The sequence below is a fragment of the Odocoileus virginianus genome, chromosome 5, assembly GCF_023699985.2.
Source record: "Odocoileus virginianus isolate 20LAN1187 ecotype Illinois chromosome 5, Ovbor_1.2, whole genome shotgun sequence".
Lineage (NCBI taxonomy): Eukaryota > Metazoa > Chordata > Mammalia > Artiodactyla > Cervidae > Odocoileus > Odocoileus virginianus.
Window position 1 is genome coordinate 65,206,800 of NC_069678.1, and position 14,433 is coordinate 65,221,232.

Consider the following 14,433-nt stretch of genomic DNA (forward strand, 5'->3'; position numbering starts at 1 on the left):
TTGGTTCGTTATCTGTAAACCCAAATCCTACCAGACTAACAGAGATGCTTGTAAAGTGTTTATCAAATCGCCCGGCGCCGCCGGTACTTTTGCAGACGGAAAAGTCACAGAAAGATTAGCTTGGGAGTCAGCCGTGCAAGGAGGACTCCTGCTTCTCAAAAAAAAAAAAAAAAAAGCTTCCGGCTTTTCAGAGACCAATGGAAGCTCTCCAAAGTAATTCCGAAGGCCTAGGGGAAGGACCTGCCTCTAACAGACGCACTGTCCCTTTAAGAGCCTCCCTCCCTCTACCAGACTCCTGGTTAGGCCTAGGCGTAGGCGGAACCGGAAGTTGTAGGGAAGGCGCCGGTCCCCAGCATGGCGGCCGCCTGTCCCTGCAGGCTGATTGCTCCCGAGTCGGCTGCCGCCCGGCTCCTGGGCGTCTTGTGGTTCTTGTCAGTCACCACGGGGCCTTGGGGAGCTGCCGCCGGAGGCGGCGAAGAAACACTTAAGTGCGAGGACCTCAAACTGGGACAATATCCTCTGTGAGGAGCACCCCGTGGGGGTGAGGTAGATTTGGAGTCGAGACTGGATAGGAAACCTCAGGTCGGGCTAGGGTTGTGATGAAGGGAACGGTGACCTGTGACCTCTAATGACCGAAGGGGCCTGGGGCGGGGAGTGCGGAGAAATGTGGGGGTGAGAGCACAGAGGGTCGCCTGTGAGATTTCCTTGGGATTTTACTGATCGTTGGCTCTTCTTTTGATCCACCTTTCTTTCTTTAATTTTTTTAGTCAGTGGGTTTGTTTGTTCAACAAACACGTAGATACTGAAGTTTGTCAGGTCATGTTTTTAGGCATTAGAATTAAGTTAAAAGATAGACCCGATTCTGGAAATTTGCCGATTCAGGGGGAGACAAGGAAGATCCCCTGGAGGAGGGCAGGGCATCTCAATCTCCTTGAAATCCCAGACTCTATTGGGGCAAATTCCTGCTCCCCTTTGTGACCGATTTGAGCTTTGAGCTTGGGGATCGCTAAGAGTCCCACACGACTTAGCGACTGAACAATAAAAATAAACAGTGGTACCAACTGAAAGGTGTGTTGAGCTAAATTAGGACCAGTAAGTCACTTAGAACAGTGACTGGCACATAGTAGGGGCTATATGTGTTTAGCTCTCATGTGTTTACTGATGAGAAAACTGAGGCTGGAGGAGTTAAATAGATCTGTTCATTGTCATGGCTCTGATAAAGGGAGAAGGAATATGAAATGGGAGTTACATTCAAGTCAAACTAGGTACTTTTTGTGTAAAATTAGATAATTTCATACAAATTGTAGAACAGAAAAATTAAGAACAGAAGCCAGAGATGCAAGAAAGATTCTATGAGAGGAAATCTTAAAATTAAGAAAATTCTTATTGTAAAATTAAGAATTTTTTATTGTATAGTATTTTTATGTGAGTTGAGAGGCCACCGTTACTAAATTTTTACAGAATAGCTCTAATTTGCTGATTACCATTATGCTAGGAGTTTGAGAATCACTGACCTGGTAAGTTGAGTCTTTTATTTTTTTTTGGCAAAAATGTCACAGTGATTTTTTTTTTCTAATAAAATAATTGGGCAGTATGAAGACTTGTGCTTTAAAAAAATTTTTTTTAATCATCATTTTTTAAAACTTGAATTAATTTGTATTTTTGGCTGCGCTGGGTCTTTGTTGCTGCTCTCTGGCTTTCTTTAGTTGCGCTGTGAGGGCTTCTCACTGTGGTGCCTTCTCTGGTCATGGAGCGTGGGCTCAAGGTGCAAGGGCTTGGTTGCTCTGCAACATGTGGAATTTTCTTGGACCAGGGATCAAATCCATGTCCCCTGCACTGACAGACAGAATCTTAACCACTGGACTACTAGGAAAGTCTGAGTTGTGCTTTTTGAACCTTAGAAGTGACTGAGCATACAAGATGATGTGAACTGGAAAATGTTATTCCTGGCACAAAGATGAGATTTCCAATAGTGATTCAGAAACCCGAAGCAGGTGTCAAAGTCTGTCTACAGAGACATGTTGTGAATATTTTACTTACCTCATATTTGTGTCAATAAAATATTCAGGGAACAGAAAACCACCACCCCCTCCGCCTCGTGCCCCGAGTGTTGTAAACATCTATTAGAGAATCAATATTATATGTTTCCAAAAGCTTAAAACCCTGTTGGGAAGATCCTGTAGACCCACCTAAAATAACCATCTTCCTTGCAGTATGATGGAATTTACCTTTGGCTTGGAATCAGGAAATGTGATATTACTACCTATCACTTAATCCACTTTGCATAAGTCACTCAGAGTGTGAGCCCCCATTTGCTTCAGTAATGCGGAAATAATAGTATCCCATGTCACAGGGCTATTTGTGTTGTATGAAATTATATGTATGGTAATACTTGGGCCCTGTGAATTATTTCATCAGACATCCGGAAACTGATTTTTTTTTTTTTTTTTAACCTGAAGTTCGAGATAATACTTCGGTGGACATTTTTACTTTCATTTTTTCTTTGTGCTTTGTGCTTAAACCCTGACTGATGTTCTTTAAGGATGGCACCCTCTGCTAGAGCTTTTAATGTACTTTTCCTTAAATAAATTAATGTTCAGATACTATTTAGTGACACTGAAAGTGTATCTGTGCTTGTGCTTCTTGACCTGGACAAACTAACATCCTCTCTTTACATGTAATTATAAACAAATATATGACATATTAAAGACAAGATGATAACGTTTTGTATTGGAATGTTGTTTATATTTCCTTAACTTTTCTACATATATTTGTAAAGATCCAAAAATAAATGATGCTACACAAGAACCAGTTAACTGTACAAACTACACAGCTTATGGTAAGACTTCCAGAAACATGTTTTTTTTTTTAATTATTTTTAAAACATTATTTCATAGATGAATGTGTGATTGCTAAAAGTAATTAATAAATGTGTTTTTTCTTGAGTTACTTCATCCTTCTGTTTCCAGAGTAACTTAATATTAGAGAACAGCTACGGGTTGTTAATATTTTTTTAAAAAATCTTATTCTATTAAATAATTATATAAATTGAGAGATTTTTTTTATTTTCATTCTTTTTTTTTTAAAGCTTTTGAAATCAGTCTATATAGCTTTCTTGATGCCTTGCATTTATCATGCTGTGTTTTACAAAGATGCCTCTTTAGATTTTTAATTACTTAGAAAGAACTTGAAAGGAGACTTACAGTTCAGTAATGTGCAGCGAGGAGCTGGTAATATATCACCCATATCTTGCACTTGTAAGATATACTTAGGTACATCCTAAGTATGAAAACAGTATGGTAAGGATTTTAAGTGCACATCAGTATTTTATTAGCAAGATGGTTTGATAGTGGATAACACCCTCAACCTAATGATGTGGGGGAGCTTCTGTTATTCCAAAAAGTATTTAATGCCAGATAGATTAATGAGTTGTTTTGTTCAGCCTTTTCTTCTGAAGGGTTATATGTTGGAAAGGAGGTAGATAGATGTATGCTGGAGCTATTTGGATTTGGCATTCATATCTGGCATGGTACATAATTTGGTTAATACCTAGTATTTAATATCTAGTAATATCTACTACTTAATCTAGTATTATCTTGAGAAAAGAGCACTTACTGAATATATACTGATTGTTTTATTGTTTAGATGGGAAATAAGGTAATGATTGATGTTTTCTTTATAAATGAAAGCTACTAAACAGACTCATGGAAATGAGATTGAAGTGATTTCTTACTGCAAAAAACTTTGTTTTTATAAAGTATCTTATAGTCAAATAATTGACTTCTTGATTATGACTTGGTATATATTTTAAAAAGATCTCGTCTTTTTATCTCTTCACATCTTGACACTGTTAGCCCCATTCTGATAAGCAAAGAGATTTGAAAGTAAGTTGTGTCCAACTTTTATAGCAGATATTTTGCTAATATTCTGGAGTAATGAAATTTATCATATAAACAGTAACAGGTAATATGTATATATGATTTTTATAGTCAATATTGCTCAATATGTGTACATTTATTTAATTAGGATATGTTAGACTTAAAGGAACTTTGCACATAGTCCCCTCCTTTTTAGCTTGCTTTATAAGTATACACTGACTTTCCTGTGTCAGAGTTCAGTCTTTTATAGTGTGCTCTCAGAATGGAGAATATTGTTGACATACATAAAGAAGAATCAGTTTTCAGATATCCAACCACTTATATAGGTTGGAAGTCTTTGAATACTATTGTGACTCGGGTAACATTAAACTAGGAATGAGTCAGCCTGCTATCTCATGCCTTTTCTAGTCTGCAGATTTCCTTGTAGGTATGAAGATTTTGAAGGGAGTTATTCTAAAAAGGATATTTAGAATAAATTTTGAAGGAAATTACAACTAAAAAGAATAGTTTCTGACCAAAAAGAGCTCTGCCCTCGGTTAGGTGTCTCTTTTGTAAAATAAGTTTGAATCCATTTAAGTATTATCACTAAGTAAGTTTATAAACAAATACAAAATCAAATTATCAGATTGCTAGGAAATATAAAAGGACTTAGAGGTGTTATGGTCCTGTCATAGCCTTTCAGGTAAGTAATCATAGATGATGTAAATGGAGAGCTGCAGAGAAATAAAAGGAAGGCTTTCTGTATAAGGGAATACTATGGCTATTTATTTGGAGGGAATAAGCCATAAGTGCCTAACAGTCTGGGAACACATATATAAAATGTTCTAAATCAATAAATAAATGACTTTAGATTGTTATTATGATTTTAAAAAGAAAGTTTCTGAGACAAATATGACTCACCAGGCTTCTACATATGAATGTATAATTTATGCATGACCCAAAAGTGTTCAGCCAAGATCTGGGATAGGCTCTACTAGCCTGTCCCTATCAGGAAGCTGTGTTTGTCCACCGGATGCTTTTTTTTTAATTTCCTTTTTAAAACATAAAAAGACTAGTGGAGTGGCTGTGAATTATTTCTGAGTCCTGACCTGCGAGGACATCAAAATGACCCTTGAAACATGCTTCTTCTGTTTTATTCATTGAGCGTATGATGGACTCACAGAATCTTCAGACTAAATTTAATTTTCTTAAGCTATACTTTTTGGTAAGGAATTAGTGGATGGAATGTTTTACAGAGAGGGAAGTTTAGGAGTATAGAGTAAGAATTGGGACCAAAGGCAAAGGAGGTTCAATTATAACAGTAAACTATTGTGGTCTTTAAATGGTTGTCAGTTAGCTCAATACCAGTTAACAAGCATCTTTATTTTTTGAGAAATTGTTGGTAACAAATAATTTAATAATTAAAATAATTAAATGGATCAAAACAAAAGTGAAAATTTATATTATAAACTGTCTGTTATTGCTGTTCAGTTGTTATGCTTGACTCTGTGACCCCATGGACTGCAGCATGCCAGGCTTTGCTGTCCTTCACCGTCTCCTAGAGTTTGCTCAAACTCATGTCCATTGAGTCTGTGATGCCATCCAGTGATCTCCTCCTCTGTTGCCCCTTTCTCCTCCTCTGTCGCCCCTTTCTCCTCCTGCCCTCAATCTTTCCCAGCATCCGGGTCTTTTCCAATGAGTCAAATCTTCACATCTGGTAGCCAAAGTATGGGAGCTTCAGCTTCAGCTTCAGCGTCAGTGGTTCTAATGAATATTCAGGGTTGCTTTCCTTTAGGATTGACTGGTTTGATCTCCTTGCTGTCCAAGTGACTCTTAAGAGTCTTCTCCAGCACCACAATTCAAAAGCATCAATTCTTTGGCACTCAGCCTTTTTTATGGTCCAACTCTCACATCCATACATGACTACTGGAAAAAAATAGCTTTCACTATTGAGACCTTTGTCAGCAAAGTGATGTCTGTGCTTTTTAATATGCTGTCTAAGTTTGTCATAGCTTTTCTTCCAAGGAGCAAGCATCTTTTAATTTTACTGCAGTCACCATCTGCAGTGATTTTGGAGCCCAGGAATATAAAATATATAACTATTTCAACTTTTTCCCATCTGTTTGCTTGAAGTGATGGGACCGGATGCCATGAACTTTTTGAAGTAGAGTTTTAAGCCAGCTTTTTCACTCTCCTCTTTCACCCTCATCAAAAGGTTCTTTAGTTCTTCCTTGCTTTCTGCCACTAGAGTAGTATCATCTCCATAACTGAGGTGGTTGATACTTCGGGCAACCTTGATTCCAGCTTGTGATTCACCCAGCTGGCATTTCGCATGATGTACTCTGCATAGAAGTTAAATAAGCAGAGTGACAATATACAGCCTTGTCGTACTGTCCCAATTTTGAATCCATCTGTTGTTCAGCGTCTGGTTCTGTTACTTCTTGACTGCATGCAGGTATTTTAGGAGACAGGTAAGGTGGTCTCGTATTCCCATCTTTTTTAGAATTTTCCATAGTTTGTTGTGATCCACACTGTCAAAGGCTTTAGCATAGTCAATGAAGGAGAAGTAGGTCTTTTTCTGGAATTTTGCTTTTTCTATGATCCAGCAGATGTTGGCAATTTGATCTCTGGATACTCTGCTTTTTCTAAACTCAGCTTGTATATCTGGAAGGTTTTGGTTCATGTACTTTTGGAGCCTAGCTAGAAGGATGTTGACCATTACTTTGCAAGCATGTGAAATGAGTGCAGTTGTATGATAGTTTGAACGTTCTTTGGGATTGGAAAGAAAACTGACCTTTTCCAGTCCTATGGCCACTGTTGAGTTCTCCATATTTGCTGGCACATTGAGTGCAGCACTTTAACTGCATCATCTTTTAGGACTTGAAATAGCTCAGCTGGAAATCCATCACCCCTACGAGCTTGTTTGTTTTAATGCTTCCTAAGGCCCACTTGACTTCACACTCCAAAATGTCTGAGTAGGCCAGTGACCACACCATTGTGTTTATCCAGGTCATTAAGACTTCTTTGTGAAGTTCTTCTTTGTATTTGTGCCACAATTTCTTAATCACATCTGCTTCTGTTATGTCCTTGTCTTGTGTGTGCTATGCTAAGTCGCTTCAATCAGGTCCAACTTTTTGCGATCCTATGGACTATAGCCCACCAGACTCCTCTGTCCATGAGATTCTCCAGTCAAGAATATTAGAGTTAGTTGCTATTCCATCCTCCAGGGAATCTTCGAAACCTAGGAGTTGAACCTGCATTGGCCAGTAGGTTCTTTACCACTAGCACCACCTGGGAAACACAAAACTATCTATTATTGGGAAAATATTTAATTTATTTAGATGTTATTATATGGCATTCTGCTAAGTGGTAGAGATGATACATAAACAAAAAGACGATTTCTGCCCTCAAGGAGTGTGCTGTCTAGTACATAATATATACACATATTGACATATATAGCAAGTGTTTTCAATTTTCTAATCAGTAAAATACAAAAGTATTAAAAACCCATTTCCAGAAATTTTGCTCTGGTCCTTTGACACAGGTCTTTTTTATTAAGATTTTATTGAAATATATTTATGCAAAAGTACACTTAAATATTGTTGTTGTTGTCCAATTGCTCAGTCATATCTGACTCTTTGTGACCCAATGGACTGCAGCATGCCAAGTCCTTCACCATCTCCTGGAGCATGTTCAAACTCCTGTCCATTGAGTCAGTGATGCCATCCAACCATCTCACGTTCTCTGTCATCCATTTCTCCTGTGTTCAATCTTTCCCAACTTCAGGGTCTTTTCCAGAGAGTCAGTTCTTCTCATCAAGTGGCCAAAGTATTGGAGTTGCAGCTTCAGCATCAATCCTTCCAGTGAATATTCAGGATTGATTTCCTTTAGGATTGACTGGTTGAATCTCCTTGCAGTCCTAGGGACTCTCAAGAGTCTTCTCCAGCACCACATTTCAAAAACATCAATTTTTTGACATTCAGCCTTATTCATGGTCCAGCTCTCACATCAATATATGACTACTGGAAAAACCCCAGTTTTGACTATACGGACCTTTATAGGCAAAGTGATGTCTCTGCTTTTTAATACACTGTCTAGGTTTGTCATAGCTTTTCTTCCAAGTAGTAAATGTCTTTTAATTTTATAACTAGAGTAGAATCCCACACCATTTCCTGTCTAGGTCACTCCTTTTTACTGTTATGAAACTTCATTGATTATTTTGAGTTTAGCTTTTTTGTGCTTGAAAAAATAGTTCTGCTTTATACAATCAAGAAATACTGTCTATCAAGGCTAAGTTGTTCACTCACTCAGTCACGTCCGACTCTTTGTGACCCCATGTTCTGCAGCACGCCAGGCCTCCTGTCCCTCACCATCTCCCGAAGTTTGCCCAAGTTCATGTCCATTGCATCGTTGATGACAAGTTGATGCCATTTAAATCCCAGTCATTGGCCAGAGTCAAACATTTTGCAAGAAAACTGCAAATGGAATAATTTTCAGGATTGTAGCATGTTGCTTAATTTTGTCCACTAGTTAACATTTATGGGTAACTGGCTTCTTAAATCTCACCATACAGACTTATTTCTACTTGTTTCTGAAATCAGTGTAAGCATGGCATTATTGTGGTGTAATGAAACGGGTGTTGATTAAAAGTGATAAATGTTAGTCTAGGACTTAAAGAATATTACCTAGTGTGAGACTTTGGTCAGCTCGTTTAATTTCTTGGAATGTCAATTTTTCTGTTTGTACAAGGAAAAAAATTAAAAGCATATTACTAGTTCTGTCTACATAACAGGTTTTTTTTTTAAATAAGGATCAAATGAAGTCACTATAAAATATGTAAAAAAGAATAAATTCTAGGGCTGTAGGCATCCATTGAATTAATTCCATTCTAGAAATTTATCATTCTAGAAATGATAAAATACATTGAAAACTAAAGTTGTCAAAATTTGAGAGTTTGAACAATTAATAGAATCTAACAAAAATTATGATTTATTTGTTTTTCATATTTTTATAAAGCATTTTTACAACTCACCTATAAATGGAAGCTTCCCAGGTGGCTCAGTGGTAAAGAATCCGCCTACAATGCAGGAGACGCAGGAGTTTCATGGGTTTGATCCCTGGATCCCTGGAAGATTTCCTGGAAGATGAAATGGCAACCCACTCCACTATTTTTGCCTGGGAAATCCCATGGACAGAGCAACCTGTTGAGCTACAGCCCATGAAGTTACAGAGAGTCAGATATGACTGACAAGCACGCATGCCCACCTCCATAAATATTTAATCTTTCAAAATTTTGTAAAGGAAGCTGTAATCTCAAAAAACAGTGCATTTCTCTAAAGCAAAGTATATTGGACAAAGCCTCTAGGGGAATTATCCTGGGTCCTCAGCAGTGAAAGTCCCAAGTCCTAATCACTGGACCACCTGGGAAAGCTCCACATCAGTCTAATCTCTGCTTCTGTCTTCATACTGCATCCTGCCTGCATGCCTTCACATCATCTTCTGCCTGTGTATGTTCATTTTCCCCTTTTTGAAGGATACCCATCTTACTGCATTAGGGCCCACCCTAATGACTTCATCTTAATTTGGATGCAAAGTTGGATTGCAAACTTAAATTTGCAAAGATGCTATTTCGAAGTAAGGTCACATTCTGAGGTGCTGAGGGTTAGAACTTCAATATATCTTTTTGGGAGAGTGCAATTCAGCCCACAGTATGTCTTTACAATAATCACTTTCCAGATCCTCAGTTGTTTTTTTGTGTGTGTGTTTTTTTTATTTTTTAGTTGAAGGATAATTGCTTTACAGAATTTTTTGGTTTTCTGTCATACATCAGTGAGAATCAGTTTTTATTATATGTGTATTTTTTCCTACAATTAATGTAAAATTTCTGAATTTAAAAGAAGAGCCCTTTCATATTCTTGGTTGGATCATGGTACATATCAAATTGCTGTGTTTAGAGTCCACTGTAAAGAATGCTATAATATTTCAATATTAAGGGCAGCATTTACAGTATGGTGGAAATAAAATTTTTCCCAGCTATTTAAATACATGGTGAAAAATTTTAGATGTCAGTTAAAAATGTGTGAGGGAATATATAGTTTTAAAAAATTTTAGGGAGTGTGTGAGCAAAATTTTTTGAACACAGCTGATCTAGAACATTGTTTTTCAACCTTAGTATTAGTAATGTTTGGGGCTAGATAATTATTGTGAGGAGGCGATCTTGTGCCTTGTAGGAGGTGTAGAAGCATCCTGGCCTCCATCCACTAGATGTCAGTATCATTTTCCCAGTAGTGACAACCAAAAACGTTTCCAGACGTTGCCAAATATCCCCTGAAAGCAAAATTACTTGCTGTCATTCCTCCACCGTTTAAACAGAGCATGCTCCTCTCCTGTCACTCGGTGACATAGAGAATGCGTTAGCATTTCAGGTGTTTGTTAATCTCAGTTTTGAGTTGTCTGCTACATGCACGTGCTTGTGCTCAGCCGCTTACCTGTATCCGACTCTTTGTGACCCCACGGACTGCAGCCCGCCAGGCTTCTCTGTCCACGGACTTCTCCAGGCAAGAATACTGGAGTGGGTTGCCATGCCCTCCTCCAGAGGATCTTCCCAACCCAGGGATGGAACCCGCTTCTCTCATGTCTCCTACATTGGCAGGTGGATTCTTTACCACTGTGTTGCCTGGGAAGCTGTCTGCCATATAGCTCCAGTCAAAAGCATGACCTAAGATGGCAGACCAAGAGATACAACTTAAGGGACGTGATAATAATTGATTCACAAAAATCAGTAAGCTTTATCCCTGTCTCAAGGCAGATGGCCAGACAGCTACATATAAATCATCTGTTGACTTTTGTTGCCCTATCTCTATCAGTCCTAACATTATAAGCCCTTGCTTGTATCTGTAGTCAGTGTGAGAAAAGGCTATGTGGAAAACTTTTATTGTTTTGTAAAGGTTCTTATTATTAAGGACCTTCTCTGTTACATTCCTTTACTCTTGTGTCATGTACCAAACCAAGTTCCCACAGTGGTTTAGAGGTGAATTGGTATGCTTTCAGTTATATCACAGTAGCTCTGTAGCTGTTTTTGCCTTACTACCAGGAGCCTCTAAGCTACATTTGTGGTTAATTACACTGTCTTCCTTTAGTTGTTTCCTAGGATAATTATTTCTTCACTCTCTCTTCCTTTCATTTTATTACCTTCCTTCTTGTCTAAATGGTTCTGTTTTACTGAATCTGTGCTTTTTAGCATAAGCACCTTCTTGTGTTGGAAATGTAAATACATTAAATAAGTAAAGTTTATGGGACGGTATAGTTTGAACTATCAGTAACACAACCAAAGAGTGCAAAGTCATTACAGGGTATTTCTCCTAGCATCATTCTCTCAATGTACTGCTGCTGCTAAGTCACTTCAGTCGTGTCCAACTCTGTGCGACCCCATAGACGGCAGCCCACCAGGCTCAGCTGTCCCTGGAATTCTCCAGGCAAGAACACTGGAGTGGGTTGCCATTTCCTTCTCCAGTGTGTGAAAGTGAAAAGTGAAAGTGAAGTCGCTCAGTCGTGTCCGACTCTTAGCAACCCCATGGACCTACCAGGCTCCTCCATCCATGGGATTTTCCAGGCAGAGTACTGAAGTGGGGGTGCTGTTGCCTTCTCCATCTCAATGTACTACCCTGGCCTAAAAAAGGACAGTGATTTGTTGGAAATCTTAAGGTAATTATAAAGTAGACAGAAAATAAATACCATTTATTTTTCTTTCATATAAAAGACTGGGGTCTATGTGGGTTTTTTTTTTTTTTTAGTCTATTATAGCAAGTTCTATTTTCATTTTCTCAAAAAATTGTAATCATTGATGTTAAGCATAGAGATAAGCATTTACTGAAACTAGCCTAAAGGTACTTAAAGGTATTAGTACCTTTTAGTCACAAATAGTGAAGGAGTGAAAAATACTAACATTTATTGATTGCCTACTAAGTGCTCTGCTTTATGCTAGATCATTTATATCACATTTAATCCCCACAGTAATCTTATTATCTTAGTGCTACTTTTATCTACATGGAATCCAAGTCTCTGAAAGAGGCAATGTACAGATAGGTGATTCTCATTCCAAAGTTCTTACTTTACATGATGAGGCCATAAAAGCTTCAGGACAGTACCTGCTTAGCACATAGTAAGCTCTGTAAGTGTTACTTCCTCTTATTAAGTCATCTGGGTTATGAATAAAGATTAAATTGCTAAATGCTGAGATAACATACTACATCAAATCCTAGAGGGAATGGAGAAGCAAACCCATTTAGAAAAAATAAAAAGTTATTTAGAATAAAGAAGAATCTTAGTTTATTGTAGGTATCATCTATGAGAATTTTATAAACTGAAAATACAAAATCAGATTATGTTTTATGTAATGAATTGCCTGATGAGTTACCAACAAAAAATTCGAGAAGTATTCTTCACCATAGAGATGAAGTAAAGGACAGTAATATTATGCAATTCTTCTTTGGTCATCTTTGTCAGGGGCACAAGATTGAACATTATCTTATCTTGTACATGAATATATATAATATAGCTTTTCCTATCCAAATTAAAATCTCATATCATATCTTATATTGGGAGGTGGTTGGTTTGAACATTAGATTTCCTTGTGTGCATTGCTAGCCTTAGGAAAAAAACATAATTACATAATTTTCCACAGGAAAAAGAAATAATGGATTCTTGCTTTTTTCTGCCTTTAGTACAGTGTTTTCCAGCACCCAACATAACTTGTAAGGATTTTGGTGGCAATGAAACACATTTTACTGGAAACGAAGTTGGTTTTCTCAAGCCTATATCTTGCCGAAATGTGTAAGTATATTACTGAAGCTAAATTTTCTGATTTACATGCCTGAGTTAAATCTCAGCTGAGTGGAATGAAGAGTAGAGTTAATTTATAAGGAGAATCCTGCACTAATACAAACTTTCATCTTTTTGCTTTTGTCAGAAAACCTCTATTTTAAGTGTGTGTATTGTTTTAAAAATGCAGTTTACCAACAAAGTAAAGTTTAGTAGTTCACTGTATGGGATAAATAGACTGAGTGGCTTCAGGCCATGTCAGTTCAGTCAGTTTATACTACCAAATGGGTTATGAAAAAATTCTGTTTTCAAAATGTGGGGACTTTCTTGAGTGCAAATAAGGGATTGCATACCTACAGTATTAAAAGAATGCTAATTAGTTATCATTTGCATTTTGAAACTTGGTTTCATTCTTTGTAATTGCTTTGGATAATGAATGATAATGTTAAACAATTCAGAAGTTAGTTTTTTTATATTAAGACAAATGACTTTGTTTTGTTGGAAATATTCTTAGCTTAAAGATATTTAAAATTTGCTGTTTATTTTTGCTGCAGTAAAGCTGACAGTTTATTCTTATATTTCTACTTAGTTCTGAAAGCATGATTTAGTTTCACCCATTTTTATTAATTCCTGGGATTGTATTTTTACTTTTTTACTGTATGTTGTTGCATTTTATATAATGGTACCTATTTTGCAGTTGTATAAATAAAGGCCACTATTTGTTTCTACAAGTTCCATTAGAATTCTTAGAAATTACTACTAGAGTCTTTTTTCTTTTCTTTTGACCCTACTTTACAAAGTTAATGAGGAGCTTTAGATTCTGTCTTGCTGTGTAATCCAATCACTTAAGCTTCTTGGGTTCTAAGATTTCTCATTAGTAAAATAATAATTGTTAAGAGGAATTATTTTCAAAGTACTTAGATATGGTTTAGTCAGTTTTTAAATTTATAGGTTGATACTTCCAAATGACAAATAATTTGTTAAGTGTTGGTGGTCCAAGAAAACATTTGTTAAGAACCACTCAGGTTGGACATTGCAGATTCATTTTACTTGTAATGTTCACATCACAGTGATCTGCCACTTAATTTCCAAGTTAACTCTGATTTTTCTTTTAATGTCTCTGAGTAGATTAGACTGAATGCAACTGAGCTATACTAATCATGCTCACAAGACATTCATGTCAATTGTGATAAGAAATATAATTATCAAGGAAACTAGATACTCCAAGCCTACTGGTCAACTTATTTCTCTCCTATAGTAAAGTCCAAAATTCCAAAATAGGATTTGCTGGATGAGCATTGAATCAGAACAAAAGGAATTAGGTTGATGGATAATTTTAATGATGAATCACAAAAGTAAGATAACCTAATACATTACTTTTCCTCTATCAGAATATTCAGTATGTGCCTTTCAAACAACCACCTGCTGGTCAGCTACTGAAGACTCACTGACAAATTATTAATTCATTGAGTGTTCCCTTTTCCAGTTTACATATTTTCCTCCTCCTGTTGGCATATCCTTTCATAATATTGATACTTGATTAAAACTCCATCTTAATATTCACAGATGTGGCCATTCCATAAGGTATTCTTTAGCAACTGAAGTCTGTTAACTATGTCTAATCAGTTACCAAGTCACACCTGTTTATACTGCCCATCTACATTATTTGGAGCAACCTAACTGTTTTAACAGATGCCTTTAGAATTTTAGTGGCTTAACCCAATAAATTTTATTTCTCACTCATATCATAATCCAA

General features: G+C 36.9%; 1 protein-coding gene across 4 annotated transcripts in view; it reads left to right on the forward strand.

Annotated features, from left to right (window-relative positions):
• Nucleotides 1–317: 317 nt before the first annotated feature.
• Nucleotides 318–14,433, forward strand: part of TM2D1 (TM2 domain containing 1) — a 65,705-nt gene continuing 51,589 nt past the window's right edge. For 3 of the 4 annotated variants that reach the window (XR_002313520.2, XM_020891552.2, XM_020891551.2), the window contains exons 1-3: nucleotides 319–512; nucleotides 2,766–2,839; nucleotides 12,581–12,689. Coding sequence is in view for 3 of the 4 variants with exons in the window: in XM_020891552.2 (XP_020747211.1) it covers nucleotides 355–512; nucleotides 2,766–2,839; nucleotides 12,581–12,689 (341 nt within the window). In the remaining variant the exon portion in view is untranslated. Of the gene's footprint in view, nucleotides 513–2,765; nucleotides 2,840–12,580; nucleotides 12,690–14,433 lie in introns of all 4 variants that reach the window. The other variant, XM_070468071.1, reaches the window with a different exon arrangement.